Below are 14,986 nucleotides of genomic sequence, written 5' to 3' on the forward strand. Positions count from 1 at the left end.
TTAACTTAAGAAGCCGCGTTTAAAGAAGTTGTGCAACACTTTAAACAGTGAAAATACCACACTTGGTTAGAAACATATAACTTAATTTATTAAATAAAACAATACCAAAACGACAAAAATACCATAAGTAGAACTTGAGATATGAATTTTAAAGTAATAATCTGTAGCAAAGCACTTCAAAGCAAAAAGCACCAACTGGGGTCATCTGGTCATACCGGACCGGGACACAGTCAAAAGTTCAGACTGACCGTTAATGACTCAGTTGTGCCTCCTGAACCAAAGTACCTTAAAATCCGGGTGCGGGAGCTCCAGAACACACCATCGAAGATACGTGTCAAAGTTCCCCATGCAGTGGTGGTGACGTGTAGGAGCTGAGATGCAATGGAGTTCGGGTGCAGGAGCGGCTGCGTTGACGTTGAGATGTGCTGATTCTAATGAGTGCAGTGGCTGCAATGCGGTTCGCAGTTGAAGCGGTCATCGATGAGGAAGCAAGAGCCTTGCGCCGAAGGAAACTCTGCGGTGCTGGTTCCGAAAGCGGTGCACCATTTTTATCCCCATAACGACGGAGATGCACAGGTTCTGCCAATGCAGCAGTGGGGATGTGGTGGCTCTGCAGGAGCAGCATCTGAAGATTTACCTCCAAGGGTCCAGGACTGGGGCGGCACCAATTGAGGTCAAACTCACAACTGACAGAGTTCAGTTGGGTTGGTTCGAAGTCTTTGAAGTCCCTGAGACTTCAGAAAACAGGAGAGCAGTCAACTGCCCCTTGGAGTCACTTGGATGTTGGGTTCAAGTGGTGTGGGTCCAGTCCTTTTCACCCAGGCACGGAGGGCAGCAGACAACAGATCAGCACAACGAGAAAGTGGCACTTCCAGAGCAGCACAGGGCAGGTCCTTCAGCAGCACAGCTGTCCTTCTTGGCAGAGTATCCACAGGTCTGGAAGCATACTGAGTTGGTAGGGCCTAAGGTCCATTTGTTATACCCAGTGGTGCCTTTGAAGTGGGGGAGAGTTCATAGAAGCCTTTGAAGTGCACAGAGGTCCTCCCTTCCTGCCCTTGCTACAGACGCAATACAGGGTGGTATGCAGTCCTTTGTGTGGGGACAGGACACAGCCTATTCAGGTGTAAGTGTTAGGCTGTGCCTAGCTCCTACTTCCCATCCTGCCCGGGTGGCTGATCAGGATGTGGATGGCCGATCAAGTCACATCTATGCTCCTATTGTGTGTGACTGTCCAGAGGGAATACACAAAGCCCAGCTGTCACCCACCCCAGAGAAGTGATCAGAGACAGGCTGTAGGCACATAGGGCTAAGAGCAGGAAAATGCCAACTTTCTAAAAGTGCCATTTTCAAAATTGTAACAGTAAGTCCGACTTTACCATTAAAGAGGATTTATCATTGCAGTTTTATAGGTGCTAAACATGACAGATCTACTGCCTCTTCGATTAGGGATTCCAGCTTATTAATGTGATAAGGAATCCACAGTGTTATCCTGTGGGAGGAGTAGGCCTCGCAGAAGGGAAAAACTAATTTGGGAGTGTTTCACTATCAGTCCCTATAAACTTAAAGGCATGTGTCCTACCTTTTAATTGCACAGCACCCTGTCCTATGGGCTACCTAGGACATACCTTTGGGGTGACATATGTAATAAAAGGGGAGTATAAGGCTTGGCAAGAGGTTTCAAATGTCAAGTAGACATGGCAGTGTGATGCTGTATTCAGGCTTCAGTGGCAGGCCTGAGACACGTTTTAAAGTGTTACTTAATGGGATGGCACAACCAGTGCTGCAGGCCCACTGGTAGCATTTAATTTACAGGCCCTGTGTCAGTCACCAGATCCTCTGGGTCTGTGCATGTTCCCAACATGTCCACCACTGAACAGCTCCAAGACTTTGATAGATGAATCACAGGGGCTAAGAGTTCTAGAGGGGAAGAGGGGATTAGGAAGGGAACAGCTGGGAAGGAGACCTGTGGGAAGAAAAAGATTAAACAATAAAACATCAGATTCAAAACCACATTTAGATTCAATCAGAACTCTGTTGAATCTAGGGTTCAATTATACTTGGAACACGAAATAATACTCTATTGAGTGCAGAGTTCTACGACACTCAGAACATGAAATAACACTCTGTTATTTCATGTTCCGAGTATCACTGAACTCTAGATTCAACACTCTATTGAGCCTAGAGTTCAGTGATACTCGGAACAGGAAATAACTAAAACTAAGGAAACATGAGTGGCCTAGAACTAGACTCTAATTAGGTCTTTCTAAATCTAGGTACCTGGAAAAGAATCAAAAATGTTTAGTAAAATGTTTCATATGGAATTTTCATGAATTGAAAACATACTGTTCTAGGAATACAAGAATCTTCCAGAACATTGTCCCAGAACAAACACGGCCTCATTACATGAGGATAAAGGCTATCCAAACATTCCTTGGAAAATAATAGGAATTGTACTAAAGACCTTACATGCACATAGAATATAACATCCAGAATTCTAGCACTTTAGATCTTTAGGATGCAAGACAACAAATTGCACACATCGCGGATTTCCACAAGAGTTTTGTAAATGTCATGAACTGGTTGCGCACAATGAATAACATGAATTAAGCACAGGAAAAGAGGATTGTGCGTCTTGCCGATTCGAAAGGCCACCATGTGAATGTCAAGAAATGTTAGCACGCACAATGAGTAACATGAATTAAGTACAGGAAGCAAATCGCGCATCTTACTGATTTGAATGCCACTTTATAAATGCCAGAAAATGGTTGTGCGCAATGAATATCTAGATTTTTATGCGAGTAAAGAATTGCGCGTCTTGCTGCTTCGAATGCAACTTTGTAAATGTCAGGAAATGGTTGCGCACAATGAATAACACGAATTACACACAAGAAATGAATCGCGCATCTTGCCAATTCGAATGCAACCTTGTAAATGTCTGAAAATAGTTGCGCACAATGAATATCTAAGGTTAAAGCACGAGAAACGAATCGCGCGTCTTGCCGATTCGAATGCCACCATGTAACTGCCAAGAAATGGTACCGCACAATGAATATCAAGGGTTAAGCACGAGGAACGAATCGCGCATCTTGCCGATTCGAATACCAGCAGGTAAATGCCATTAAAATGTCAAGCGCACTTTCACACACACAAGAGCAAAATGGATTTAGCATACTAATTAGGCCAAGAACTCTAATTCCTTCAAGAATGGATTTGGGGGCCCAGCCTGACCTCCGTCTTACCGCCCTGATCAAGAATCACCCAGCCAAGTCAAAGGGCGAGGCCTGGAAGATCAAAGTAGACCACCGGAACAGGAGCTCAGGAATTTGCTGCTGCTCTGCACCGGGACCTCTGAATAGTGAGCACGTGGAGCTGGGCTGGCTCCCTTTTATAGAGACTTAGCCCAACCCACAAACCACACCCAGGCATCATGCTGCAGAGGAAGTTTCTAGAAGGCCCTGGAAAGGGACCACACCCTGACACACTCTGAAAGTCTGCAGAAATACATTGCAAATGAACAGTATTTACAAGCACCTTAAATATAAGTCTTCTGGATTAAACTCTGCAATGCAAAAGGTTAAACAGCATATCAACATAATGCATGAGTTACGTCATCTCAGAAGTGCTGGGTTTTTGCATTCCAGTCGCACGTAGAGTGCGCACTGCTCAGATGTTGACAGTACTCTCCTCTCCCAAGCGTGCTCTAGGGCCTGGTTTGTCTGGTTTTAGGCGCTGAAAACGCCTCACTAATCGTAGAGCATGAATGTCAAAAGCGGAGTCCCATGAGTCTCTCTTAGGACCATGATTTTTCTGAGAGAGCTGCATCTCATAGGTTATTGGATTGCCTTGTTGAAAGACGGTGTAAGGACTGGTGAACTTGGGACTAAACACGTGTCTTTTCTTGAAATCAATATGTCGTGTAGAAAGCCTCATTCTATCATCAGTTTTATATTGAGGTCCTTCACGGTGTTTCTTGCTGTGATGTTCTACATGCTTTTGTCTGTCTTTATTGTGGTGCGATAACACGCCACCACTTGTTCCATAGGGAGCACCTGTTTCTCCTGTAACTGGATGGTCAAAATCAGAATGAATCAAGACTGGGACGGTGGAGCGGTCTTCTTTTTCAGCATCCTTGGTTGTGTAGGCTTGTTGAGGATCTGTACCACTGGATGTCTTGAGACAGTTTTCTGTGACAATACCTTCAGCCCCTGAATGAGTCAGGATAGGAGTACTGGAAAATACTTCTTTTGAAATTGAAAAGGCTTTCTCAGCTTCTGGGGGCCGCAAGAAGGGTTCTCAGTTCTTCATTGCCCCCTCCACACCAGTACATGATACGTTTTGTGAAGGCAATGTCATTTCCTTGGTAGCGCCTATAGCTAAAGAAGATTCCCTCAGATTGAGAACATTCAAAGTTTTAAGACATCTTGTCTTACAAAGGGATGACTGGAATATTATCTTTCTCTCCTCCCAGTCTATCTGAGGATTATGATGACTCAACAAGGGCATTCCAAGGATGATTCCATACTGAGGAGCATGAATAACATCAAAGGTTGCTAACTCGACGTGTTTAGTGTCATAAGTTTGTCCATCACAATTTATTGACAAGGGCAGGGTTTGTAGAGTCACTGGACTTCCAGTCAGGAGTTTGCCATCTGCGATCTCCACTAACCCCGGTATTTTCTTTTTCTCACAAGGGATCCCCCATGCTTCCACCAATTGAGTGTCTGTGAAATTCTCAGTAGCACCTGAGTCCACTAAAGCTTCTCTTAGGTAGGTGTGTCCCTCTGCTTGAATTTCTAAATCCATTTTCAAATACCGTGATTTTCTTAACGGTGATGTCTCTTTCTGAGAAAGGTCTGAGGTGACTCCCAAGACTAGACCTTCCTTGCACTCTGGGGATTTTAGTTTTGTCTCAACCTTTTTGGCAACAGCCAATCTGCTCTGTGGTTTTACTGGACACTCTTTAACAAAATGACCTTCCTGACTTGTATGTACATTAAATATGCTAATTAGGTATATACCAATCAAACCATGTTTGACGGAGAGAGCACAAGCACTTTGTGCACTTTACCACTGCTAACCAGTGCTAGTGTCCCAAGGCCAACAAAAGCAAATTCAGCAAAATTGGAGGAAAGAGGGTACAAAGTTTGGAGAAAGACCACTGTAAGGCTGACGGGTCTAACAGGTAGGTTTTATGGTGTTAGGATTTAAATGGCATTCTAACTATGTTAGAAATGTTCACTTTATTCTCGTTGTTCACAATGTGCTTTCTTGCTGCTTTTATGATATTCTGTGTAGTCATTTTCGATATGCTGTTAACGGGTTCGCCCTGTTGCTATAAATGCTTTTAGTTTAGTGTCTATTCTTAGTGCCATTTGTGCGTGTGATATTGTGAAGAGTGAAATAGGTTTCTTTCTGTTACCACACTGCCCTGGATCCCAGGCTAGGGATTGTGAGTAACCCAAATGCCATGATTTAACTTCAGCAATGAATTGGATGGGGTTCTGTGGGCTACAACAGCTGGTCTTTCACATTCAACAATGGTGCTTTGAACAAAGTTTACTGGTGTCACCCTTGGGTGGGGAAGCAAAGCTTTAAGACCTACACTAGAGTTGTAGTTTACATAACATTGGGTGCAGCATGCCAGTGGCAATTTTACAGCAATTGCTGAGGCAGGAAGACCCCTCACCCCCACATCAGCACTTGGTGTGGCTCCTTCATCTCTTTCTCTCCTTCTTGCGCTCAGCATGCAGATTGTGGTTTCAGTGAGCAGGGAGGTGCACTTCAGCACTCTAATCGTCTCCTGTGCCACTCTCATGCTATTCCATACTCTCGGCTGTTCCTTTCACTCAGGCACAGTGGCTTTTCTCCTTGTACTGAAGGGGTGTCTTCCCCTCCTCTCTCTAAGTAGACCAGACAAGTTCCAATACCAAAAACAATCCCATTGCTTCTTTAGCAGCTCCTTGGCACCTTTCCTATTGATGTGCCCTCAGTTCTGAGAGATACCAACCTTGGATCTCAAGAATTGCTCTGAGAATCTGCAGAATCACTGCTTCATTCAGCTGGAAATCTGGAAACAGGTTGGTATGATTCAGTCCCATTTTTAATAGTGTTGATTCACTATTGGTGTCCTGGTACAGGTCCATAGCAATTCCCTTTCTTAGTGCATTTCTCATCTGCAGAGCAGACACAGCTTTTTTCTTTTTCTTTTTTTTTTTTCTTTTTTTTAGGTGATGGTTTCCACAATAGTGATGAGGGGTGTCTCAAACTGGAGCACCCCTCAACATGAGCACAACTGCACATGAAGACCTCATACCTTGGAGCCATGAGCCTTTGGTAGAATCATCTCTAGTAAAGCAGTCCTTTTGGATGATTTCCTTTCCATGAGGAAGGAAATCACTTCCTCAACTTCAAAGAACCTTTATCAAGGGAAATGATGGTGCTTAAGAAGGTATAATACACCCAACATGCTCCTGCTAAAAAGGTCAATGCTACATAACTAAATAAACCATGTAGCCATGTTCTACACCATACTGGCTGATATTCCAGAGCTCGGGAATACCAACAAAAATCTTTGCCAGTCCGCGGAGGCTGTCCCGTAGTCTCCATCTTGTATCATGCTTTACCAGGGGTAATCCAAAATTAATCTCACTGGCTTCAGTCACATCAGTATGAAACCTCACTGCACTATGTGTATTTATCATGCATGCAGCTCTTGTGCAGTAATGTCAGTACAGCATCCAGGCACACACTTGTAGTGGAATTTTACTTGTGAGGCCAGTAGGCATCTCACACTTCAGGAACAGGAAAAAGGTCTATCTTGTATTATAGATGAGAAAAACTGTATGCCGTAACCATCGCTTATTATTGTGTCTAAGGACATGGACAGAAGTTCAGTGTCCTAGGAAGGCATATGTGGTATGCCACTCCAAAACACAGAGAGACGTTGTGAGTCTCAGAACCTTTGCGATAACGAAGGCCTCCACATGCATGATTGTTGTGTGTGCTGGGCACTTAAAAAATATTGTATGCTTGTGAAAACTACAGTTGTTACTTGAGGAAGGGGAGCACCTCGGTAAAATTAAGCGGGAGTCTTCAGCATCTTGTAAGTGAAGGTAGTCTCATGGCAATTAGATGTAAGTTCCTATAAAGCAGCCTGGCAGGTGACAAGATCATCATCTGGCTACATTGCAGCTTAGTTTGGGTGGTATGAATTGGTGTTGACTGGCAGATCTTGGTTTGCAGCTTGGATTGGGATTGTGTTGAGATGTTAGAAAGGTAGCCTGGGTATACACCATTAACATCTTTGTCGATCAGTGTTAAGAACTTGTATAAGGCTTTATTCTCTGCCTTAACCTTTTGCAGAAAGTCAGATGACCTGTTTCTGATAATAAGAAGTGGGTATGTGATTAGGTCCTGGAGGCAAAATTTAGGAGTTTGCCTAGTGGGGAGAGTCAATAGTATGGAAAGTCTTACCAGTGAGTTAATTTGTGCCCTAGTAAAGTTGAAAGGAATACAAGAGCAGATTTTACAAATCTTTAAACTTTGGTACCTGGCTGCAGTGACTGTGATAGTGTTGACAGATATCAATCACAGAGGCTAAAAAGTATACCTTCAGTGTATGGAAAAGTTAGGGTGTCAGAAGGAAAATAGAGATAAGAAGCAAATCAGAGAATTCAGGAATATATAGAAGCATTCTATATTTGAGATCAGTGTTATTGAATAAAGGGCCATCCAAAGATGTGTTGGTGATAAACATCCTGATACACATACCTCATTGTGTTAATTGTTAGATTGCCAGGTTACAAAATTGTTAAAGGTAGAAGGAAAGCCATTTGATGGCTGAGCTTGTGTTTCTGAAAGTCATGGTAGGGTAGGTTGATCAATCGTGTCAAAGGCTGCTGTCGGGCCAAAGAGTAAATGGATGGTTGAGAGATGGTTGTAGGATGTGAAGGGGAAATGTTAGCTTTGTGTGAAAGGGTTGTCTGTCTGGGGTGAAGAGCCCATACAGAAGATTGAAGGAAATAAAGTAGTATTACAAGTTGTTTTTCTTCGAAGAAGTCTTTTTTGGTCACGGGACCGAAGGACTCCTCCCTCTTCGGCTCCATTGCGCATGGGCGTCGACTCCATCTTAGATTGTTTTTTTCCGCTGTCGGGTTCGGACGTATTCCTTTTCGCTCCGTGTTTCGGTTCGGAAAGTTAGTCAGAATCTCGGAAGAAAGCGTCGGTATTGTTCCGTTCGGTATCGGGATAGTTAGGTACATCGACACCGATCATCGGAAGACTTTGGGGTAGCTTCGATTCCCCCATCGGGGCCTGGTTGGCCCGACCGCGTGCGACATCGAAGCCGATGGAACGGACCCCGTTTCGTTTCTGCCCAAAATGTCACAGTAAGTATCCTTATACAGATCAGCACTTGGTCTGTAACTTGTGCTTGTCCCCCGAGCACAAGGAGGATACCTGTGAGGCCTGTCGAGCCTTCCGGTCCAGAAAAACACTCCGGGACCGAAGAGCCAGGCATCTACAAATGGCGTCCACGCCAACAAAACAACGTTTCGACGACGAAGAGGAAACATTCTCGGTTCCGGAATCAGAATCCGGAGACTCCGACATCGAACAACAGCAACAAACAGTGAGTAAGACGTCGAAAATTAAAACCATGGAGAAGACAAAAGCCCAGGGGACGCCACTGCCAACAGGCCATGGCTCGACCCATAAAACCGGCGACCCGTCGAAGGCGCCGAAAAAGGGCACGCCCATAGCGAAGACACCCGACTCCGGTCGAGGGACCGCCATGGAGCAACCTCGGAGCCGAGATAGCGGCTCCGAGAGGCAAAAACAAGATGCCGGCACTGAAAAACATCGGCACCGAGACACACTGCCGAAAGCCACAAAAATTCTGTCGATGCCGAAGCTGAAAAAAGATTCTCTCTCGGCGCCGAAAAGTTCCACACCTTCATCCTACACAGAGGAACAAGGAATAAGTGGCCAGATGCACAGATTTGGATGAGCTCCAAAGTGTAGAATCAGACTACACACAAAAGAGACTGTACATCCAGCAAGATGACGCACAACCACAAGCCAAAGTGGTTAAAGTCACGCCTCTGCCCTCTCCACCACAACAGGCATCGCCGGCACAAACACCGCCACAAATGCACTCACCAGCGCAAACTACCATAAGTCAAGATAATCAGGATCAAGACGCTTGGGACCTATATGACACCCCAGTGCCGGACAGTGGTCCCGATTCATACCCCACAAAGCCGTCACCGCCAGAGGACAGTACCTCATACTCGCAACTGGTGGCTAGGGCTGCAGAATTCCACAATGTCCAACTGCATTCCGATCCTATAGAGGATGATTTTTTATTTAACACCCTCTCGGCTACACATAGCCAATATCAATGTCTCCCAATGCTACCAGGGATGTTACGGCACGCAAAACAAATTTTTGAAGAGCCCGTAAAATCAAGAGCCATCACCCCAAGGGTGGATAAGAAATACAAACCACCACCCACAGACCCAGTGTTTATTACTTCGCAGTTACCACCTGACTCCGTAGTAGTAGGGGCAGCTCGCAAGAGAGCAAATTCCCATACATCTGGCGACGCCCCACCTCCGGACAAAGAAAGCAGAAAATTTGATGCGGCAAGAAAAAGAGTAGCATCACAGGCAGCCAACCAGTGGCGCATCGCAAATTCTCAAGCGCTGCTGGCCAGATATGACCTCGCACACTGGGATGAGATGCAACTTCTCGTAGACCATCTTCCCCAGGAATACCAAAAAAGGGCGCAGCAAATAGTTGAAGAGGGACAAACGATCTCAAACAATCAAATCCGCTCTTCACTGGACGCAGCCGATACTGCAGCGAGAACAGTCAACACTGCTGTCACCATAAGGAGACACGCTTGGCTCCGCACTTCAGGCTTCAAACCTGAAATCCAGCAGGCTGTCCTTAATATGCCCTTCAACGAGAAACAACTTTTTGGCCCTGAGGTGGACACAGCCATTGAAAAACTTAAAAAGGACACAGACACGGCCAAAGCCATGGGCGCACTCTACTCCCCGCAGAGCAGAGGCTCTTTTAGAAAAACTCCATTTAGAGGGGGGTTTCGTGGCCAACCCACAGACACCACCAGCCAACAAACAAGAACCACACCATATCAGGGTTCATTCCAAAGGGGAGGTTTCAGGGGATATAGAGGGGGTCAATTCCCAAGGAGTAGGGGAAGATTCCAGACTCCAAAAACACCTCCACCTAAACAGTGACTTTCAAGTCACACAACCCCTTCACTCAACACCAGTGGGGGGAAGACTAAGCCAATTCTACCAATCTTGGCAGCAGATTACAACAGACAATTGGGTACTAGCAATAATCCAACATGGCTATTGCATAGAATTCCACAAATTCCCACCAAACATCCCTCCAAAAACACGCAACATGTCACCACAACATTTAGAACTTTTAGGACTACAAGTTCAAGCACTACTGCTAAAGGATGCAATAGAGTTAGTACCAGTACAACAAAAAAACACAGGAGTTTACTCCCTGTACTTTCTAATTCCAAAAAAAGACAAAACATTAAGACCAATATTAGATCTCAGGACACTAAATACCTACATCATATCGGACCACTTTCACATGGTCACACTACAAGACATCATTCCACTGCTCAAACAGCAAGATTACATGGCCACATTAGACCTAAAAGATGCGTACTTTCATATACCGATACACCCTTCTCACAGAAAGTACCTAAGGTTCGTATTCAAAGGAATACATTACCAATTCAAAGTGTTGCCATTCGGAATAACAACTGCACCAAGAGTGTTCACAAAATGTCTAGCAGTAGTAGCAGCACATATCAGGAGACAACAGATACATGTGTTTCCTTACCTGGACGATTGGCTAATCAAGACCAACACAGAAAAAAAGTGCACAAACGACACCACATATGTCATACAAACCCTTCACAAACTGGGTTTCTCCATCAACTATACAAAATCACACCTCGAACCGTGTCAGACACAACAATATCTAGGAGCAACCATCAACACATCAAAGGGAATTGCCACTCCAAGTCCACAAAGAGTGCAAGCATTCCACAAGGTAATAAGTGCTATGTTTCCAAACCAAAAGATACAAGCAAAATTTGTGCTAAAACTTCTAGGCATGATGTCATCATGCATAGCCATTGTCCCAAACGCAAGACTACACATGCGACCCTTACAACAGTGCCTAGCATCACAATGGTCACAGGCACAGGGTCAACTTTAAGATCTGGTGTTGGTAGACCGCCAAACATACCTCTCGCTTCTATGGTGGAACAGCAACAATTTAAACAAAGGGCGGACATTTCAGGACCCAGTGCCTCAATACGTTATAACAACAGATGCTTCCATGACAGGGTGGGGAGCACACCTCAATCACCACAGCATTCAAGGACAATGGGATGTACACCAAACAAAATTTCATATCAATTACCTAGAACTGTTAGCAGTATTTCTAGCGTTAAAAGCCTTTCAACCCATAATAACACACAAATACATTCTTGTCAAAACAGACAACATGACAACAATGTATTATTTAAACAAACAAGGAGGAACACACTCAACACAATTGTGCCTCCTAACACAAAGAATATGGCAGTGGGCGATTCACAACAACATTCGCCTAATAGCACAATTTATTCCAGGGATCCAAAACCAACTAGCAGACAACCTTTCGCGAGACCACCAACAAGTCCGCGAATGGGAAATTCACCCCCAAGTTCTGAACAAGTACTTTCAAATTTGGGGAACACCCCAGATAGATTTTTTCGCAACAAAAGAAAACGCAAAATGCCAAAACTTCGCATCCAGGTACCCACACCGCGAATCACAAGGCAATGCTCTATGGATGAGTTGGTCAGGGATATTTGCATACGCTTTTCCCCCTCTCCCTCTCCTTCCATATCTAGTAAACAAGTTGAGTCAAAACCAACTCAAACTCATACTGATAGCACCCACATGGGCAAGACAACCTTGGTATACAACTCTACTAGACCTTTCACTAGTACCGCATGTCAAACTACCCAACAGACCAGATCTGTTAACACAACACAAACAACAGATCAGGCATCCAAACCCAGCCTCATTGAATCTGGCAATTTGGCTCCTGAAATCCTAGAATTCGGAGACTTAGACCTCACACAAGAATGCATGGAGGTCATAAAACAAGCTAGAAAAGCTTCCACTAGACACTGCTATGCATCCAAGTGGAAAAGATTTGTTTGCTACTGCCATACCAATCAAATCCAACCATTGCATGCCTCTACAAAGGACATAGTGGGATACTTACTACATTTGCAAAAAGCGAATCTCGCTTTTTCATCTATAAAAATACACCTCGCAGCAATATCTGCTTACCTACAAACTACTCATTCATCGTCTCTATTTAGAATACCAGTTATTAAAGCATTCATGGAAGGGCTAAAAAGAATTATACCACCAAGAACACCACCAGTTCCTTCATGGAACCTTAACATCGTCTTAACAAGACTCATGGGTCCACCTTTCGAACCCATGCATTCCTGTGAAATGCAATATCTAACCTGGAAAGTCGCATTTCTCATTGCAATCACATCCCTCAGAAGAGTAAGTGAAATACCGGCATTTACCATACAAGAACCATTTATTCAAATACACAAAAATAAAATAGTTCTAAGAACAAATCCAAAATTTCTACCAAAAGTAATCTCACCATTCCATTTAAATCAAACAGTAGAATTGCCAGTGTTCTTCCCACAACCAGATTCCGTGGCTGAAAGGGCACTACATACATTAGACATCAAAAGAGCACTAATGTACTACATTGACAGAACAAAGCTAATCAGGAAAACAAAACAACTGTTCATAGCTTTTCAAAAACCACACATAGGAAATCCAATCTCTAAACAAGGCATTGCTAGATGGATAGTCAGATGTATTCAAACATGCTATCTTAAAGCCAAAAGAGAATTGCCTATTACACCAAAGGCACACTCAACCAGAAAGAAAGGTGCTACAATGGCCTTTCTAGGAAACATTCCTATGAGCGAAATATGTAAGGCTGCAACCTGGTCTACGCCTCATACATTTACTAAACACTACTGTGTAGACGTACTAAATGCACAACAAGCTACAGTGGGCCAAGCTGTACTAAGAACATTATTCCAAACTACTTCAACTCCTACAGGCTAAACCACCGCTTTTAGGGGAGGTAACTGCTTTATAGTCTATGCGAAACATGTGTATCTGCAGCAACATATGCCATCGAACTGAAAATGTCACTTACCCAGTGTACATCTGTTCGTGGCATTAGTCGCTGCAGATTCACATGTGCCCTCCCACCTCCCCGGGAAGCCTGTAGCCGTTTAGAAGTAGATCTTAAATCTTAAACATTTGTACATTTGTAAATAATTATTATAAACTTTTTATGTACATACGTATTCACTCCATTGCATGGGCACTATTTATAGCAAACAACTCCATCCTCACCCTCTGCGGGGAAAACAATCTAAGATGGAGTCGACGCCCATGCGCAATGGAGCCGAAGAGGGAGGAGTCCTTCGGTCCCGTGACCAAAAAAGACTTCTTCGAAGAAAAACAACTTGTAATACTCTGAGCCCAACACCAGGCAGCGGACTGTGCGAAACATGTGAATCTGCAGCGACTAATGCCACGAACAGATGTACACTGGGTAAGTGACATTTTCATTTTCAGGCATACTCTAGCTGTTTCCTTATCTCTTTTTAGGGTGATCACGCTGGTGAAAGGGTGCAGTTAGGAGGCTTTGTAAAATGAGCTGCAGAATATGAAATTAGGTGGAATCTAGAGTCCTGCAAAGTCGTGCTCTGGCACTAGGGTATTGCTGTTTGTCATTCCATCACTGAATATACTACTGACTGAAAGTACAGAGCAGATTCTCCAAACATTTCACTGAATTAAGTTTCTTCATATTAAATACAGGACTGCGTTATTTGGTTGTCAGCAGCAGTGCTTTTCAGGTGTTTTGTCACTATGTAAAATTATTCATTCAGCATCACTCTTACAGGACTTATGTCACTTCCGCAGATTATATAAAGTAATTCTCAGTGTGTATGGTTAACCTAAAGTATGGGATTTGAAACCACTGCCTTTTCTAGAAACATGTAATATATTTTTGTTTAGATATTATCATAGGCTTTTTATTCCTTTCTTTGAAGGGATTTGGTTGATGAGGCAAAAGATTACCACTTGATGCCAGAACGTCGCCCACATCTACCAGCGTACAAGACCCGCCCACGGTGCTGCAATTCAATAGTTGGCCTCATCTATGCTGTGGGAGGGCTGAATTCTGCAGGTACCTTACAAACCTAACACTTTTGAACATCTGATTGGTTTGTGATTAAATGAGTAGAGGTGGCATAATAGACTGTACTACTGAGCATGCATAACTGCTGAAAACGTGCCTACCACAAACATACTTGTTTCCCACTGCATAACCTAGGGAGAACATTTGCTAAGGCACTGATGTCTTATTAAATAGGCTTAGCAGTTTGTAAACAGTTTGAAGCATTAATACAGTAAAATGCATGTACTGTTACGAATGTGTTTAGAAAAAGGCCCATAAAAAACTAGTGAAACCAGTGTTTTTCAAATAAGGGTTCATACCTGCAGATTACCAATACAGGGAGTGCAGAATTATTAGGCAAGTTGTATTTTTGAGGATTAATTTTATTATTGAACAACAACCATGTTCTCAATGAACCCAAAAAACTCATTAATATCAAAGCTGAATATTTTTGGAAGTAGTTTTTAGTTTGTTTTTAGTTTTAGCTATGTTAGGGGGATATCTGTGTGTGCAGGTGACTATTACTGTGCATAATTATTAGGCAACTTAACAAAAAACAAATATATACCCATTTCAATTATTTATTATTACCAGTGAAACCAATATAACATCTCAACATTCACAAATATACATTTCT

At 43.5% G+C, this 14,986-nt stretch overlaps 1 protein-coding gene across 3 annotated transcripts in view; it reads left to right on the forward strand.

Annotated features, from left to right (window-relative positions):
* The window catches only part of KLHL18 (kelch like family member 18), a 238,982-nt gene that overhangs the window by 174,676 nt on the left and 49,320 nt on the right, over positions 1–14,986 (forward strand). For all 3 annotated transcript variants that reach the window (XM_069210941.1, XM_069210942.1, XM_069210944.1), the window contains exon 6: positions 14,222–14,358. In XM_069210941.1, the coding sequence (XP_069067042.1) occupies positions 14,222–14,358 (137 nt within the window). The remainder of the gene's footprint in view (positions 1–14,221; positions 14,359–14,986) is intronic.

Source organism: Pleurodeles waltl, chromosome 10 (assembly GCF_031143425.1).
Source record: "Pleurodeles waltl isolate 20211129_DDA chromosome 10, aPleWal1.hap1.20221129, whole genome shotgun sequence".
Classification (NCBI taxonomy): domain Eukaryota; kingdom Metazoa; phylum Chordata; class Amphibia; order Caudata; family Salamandridae; genus Pleurodeles; species Pleurodeles waltl.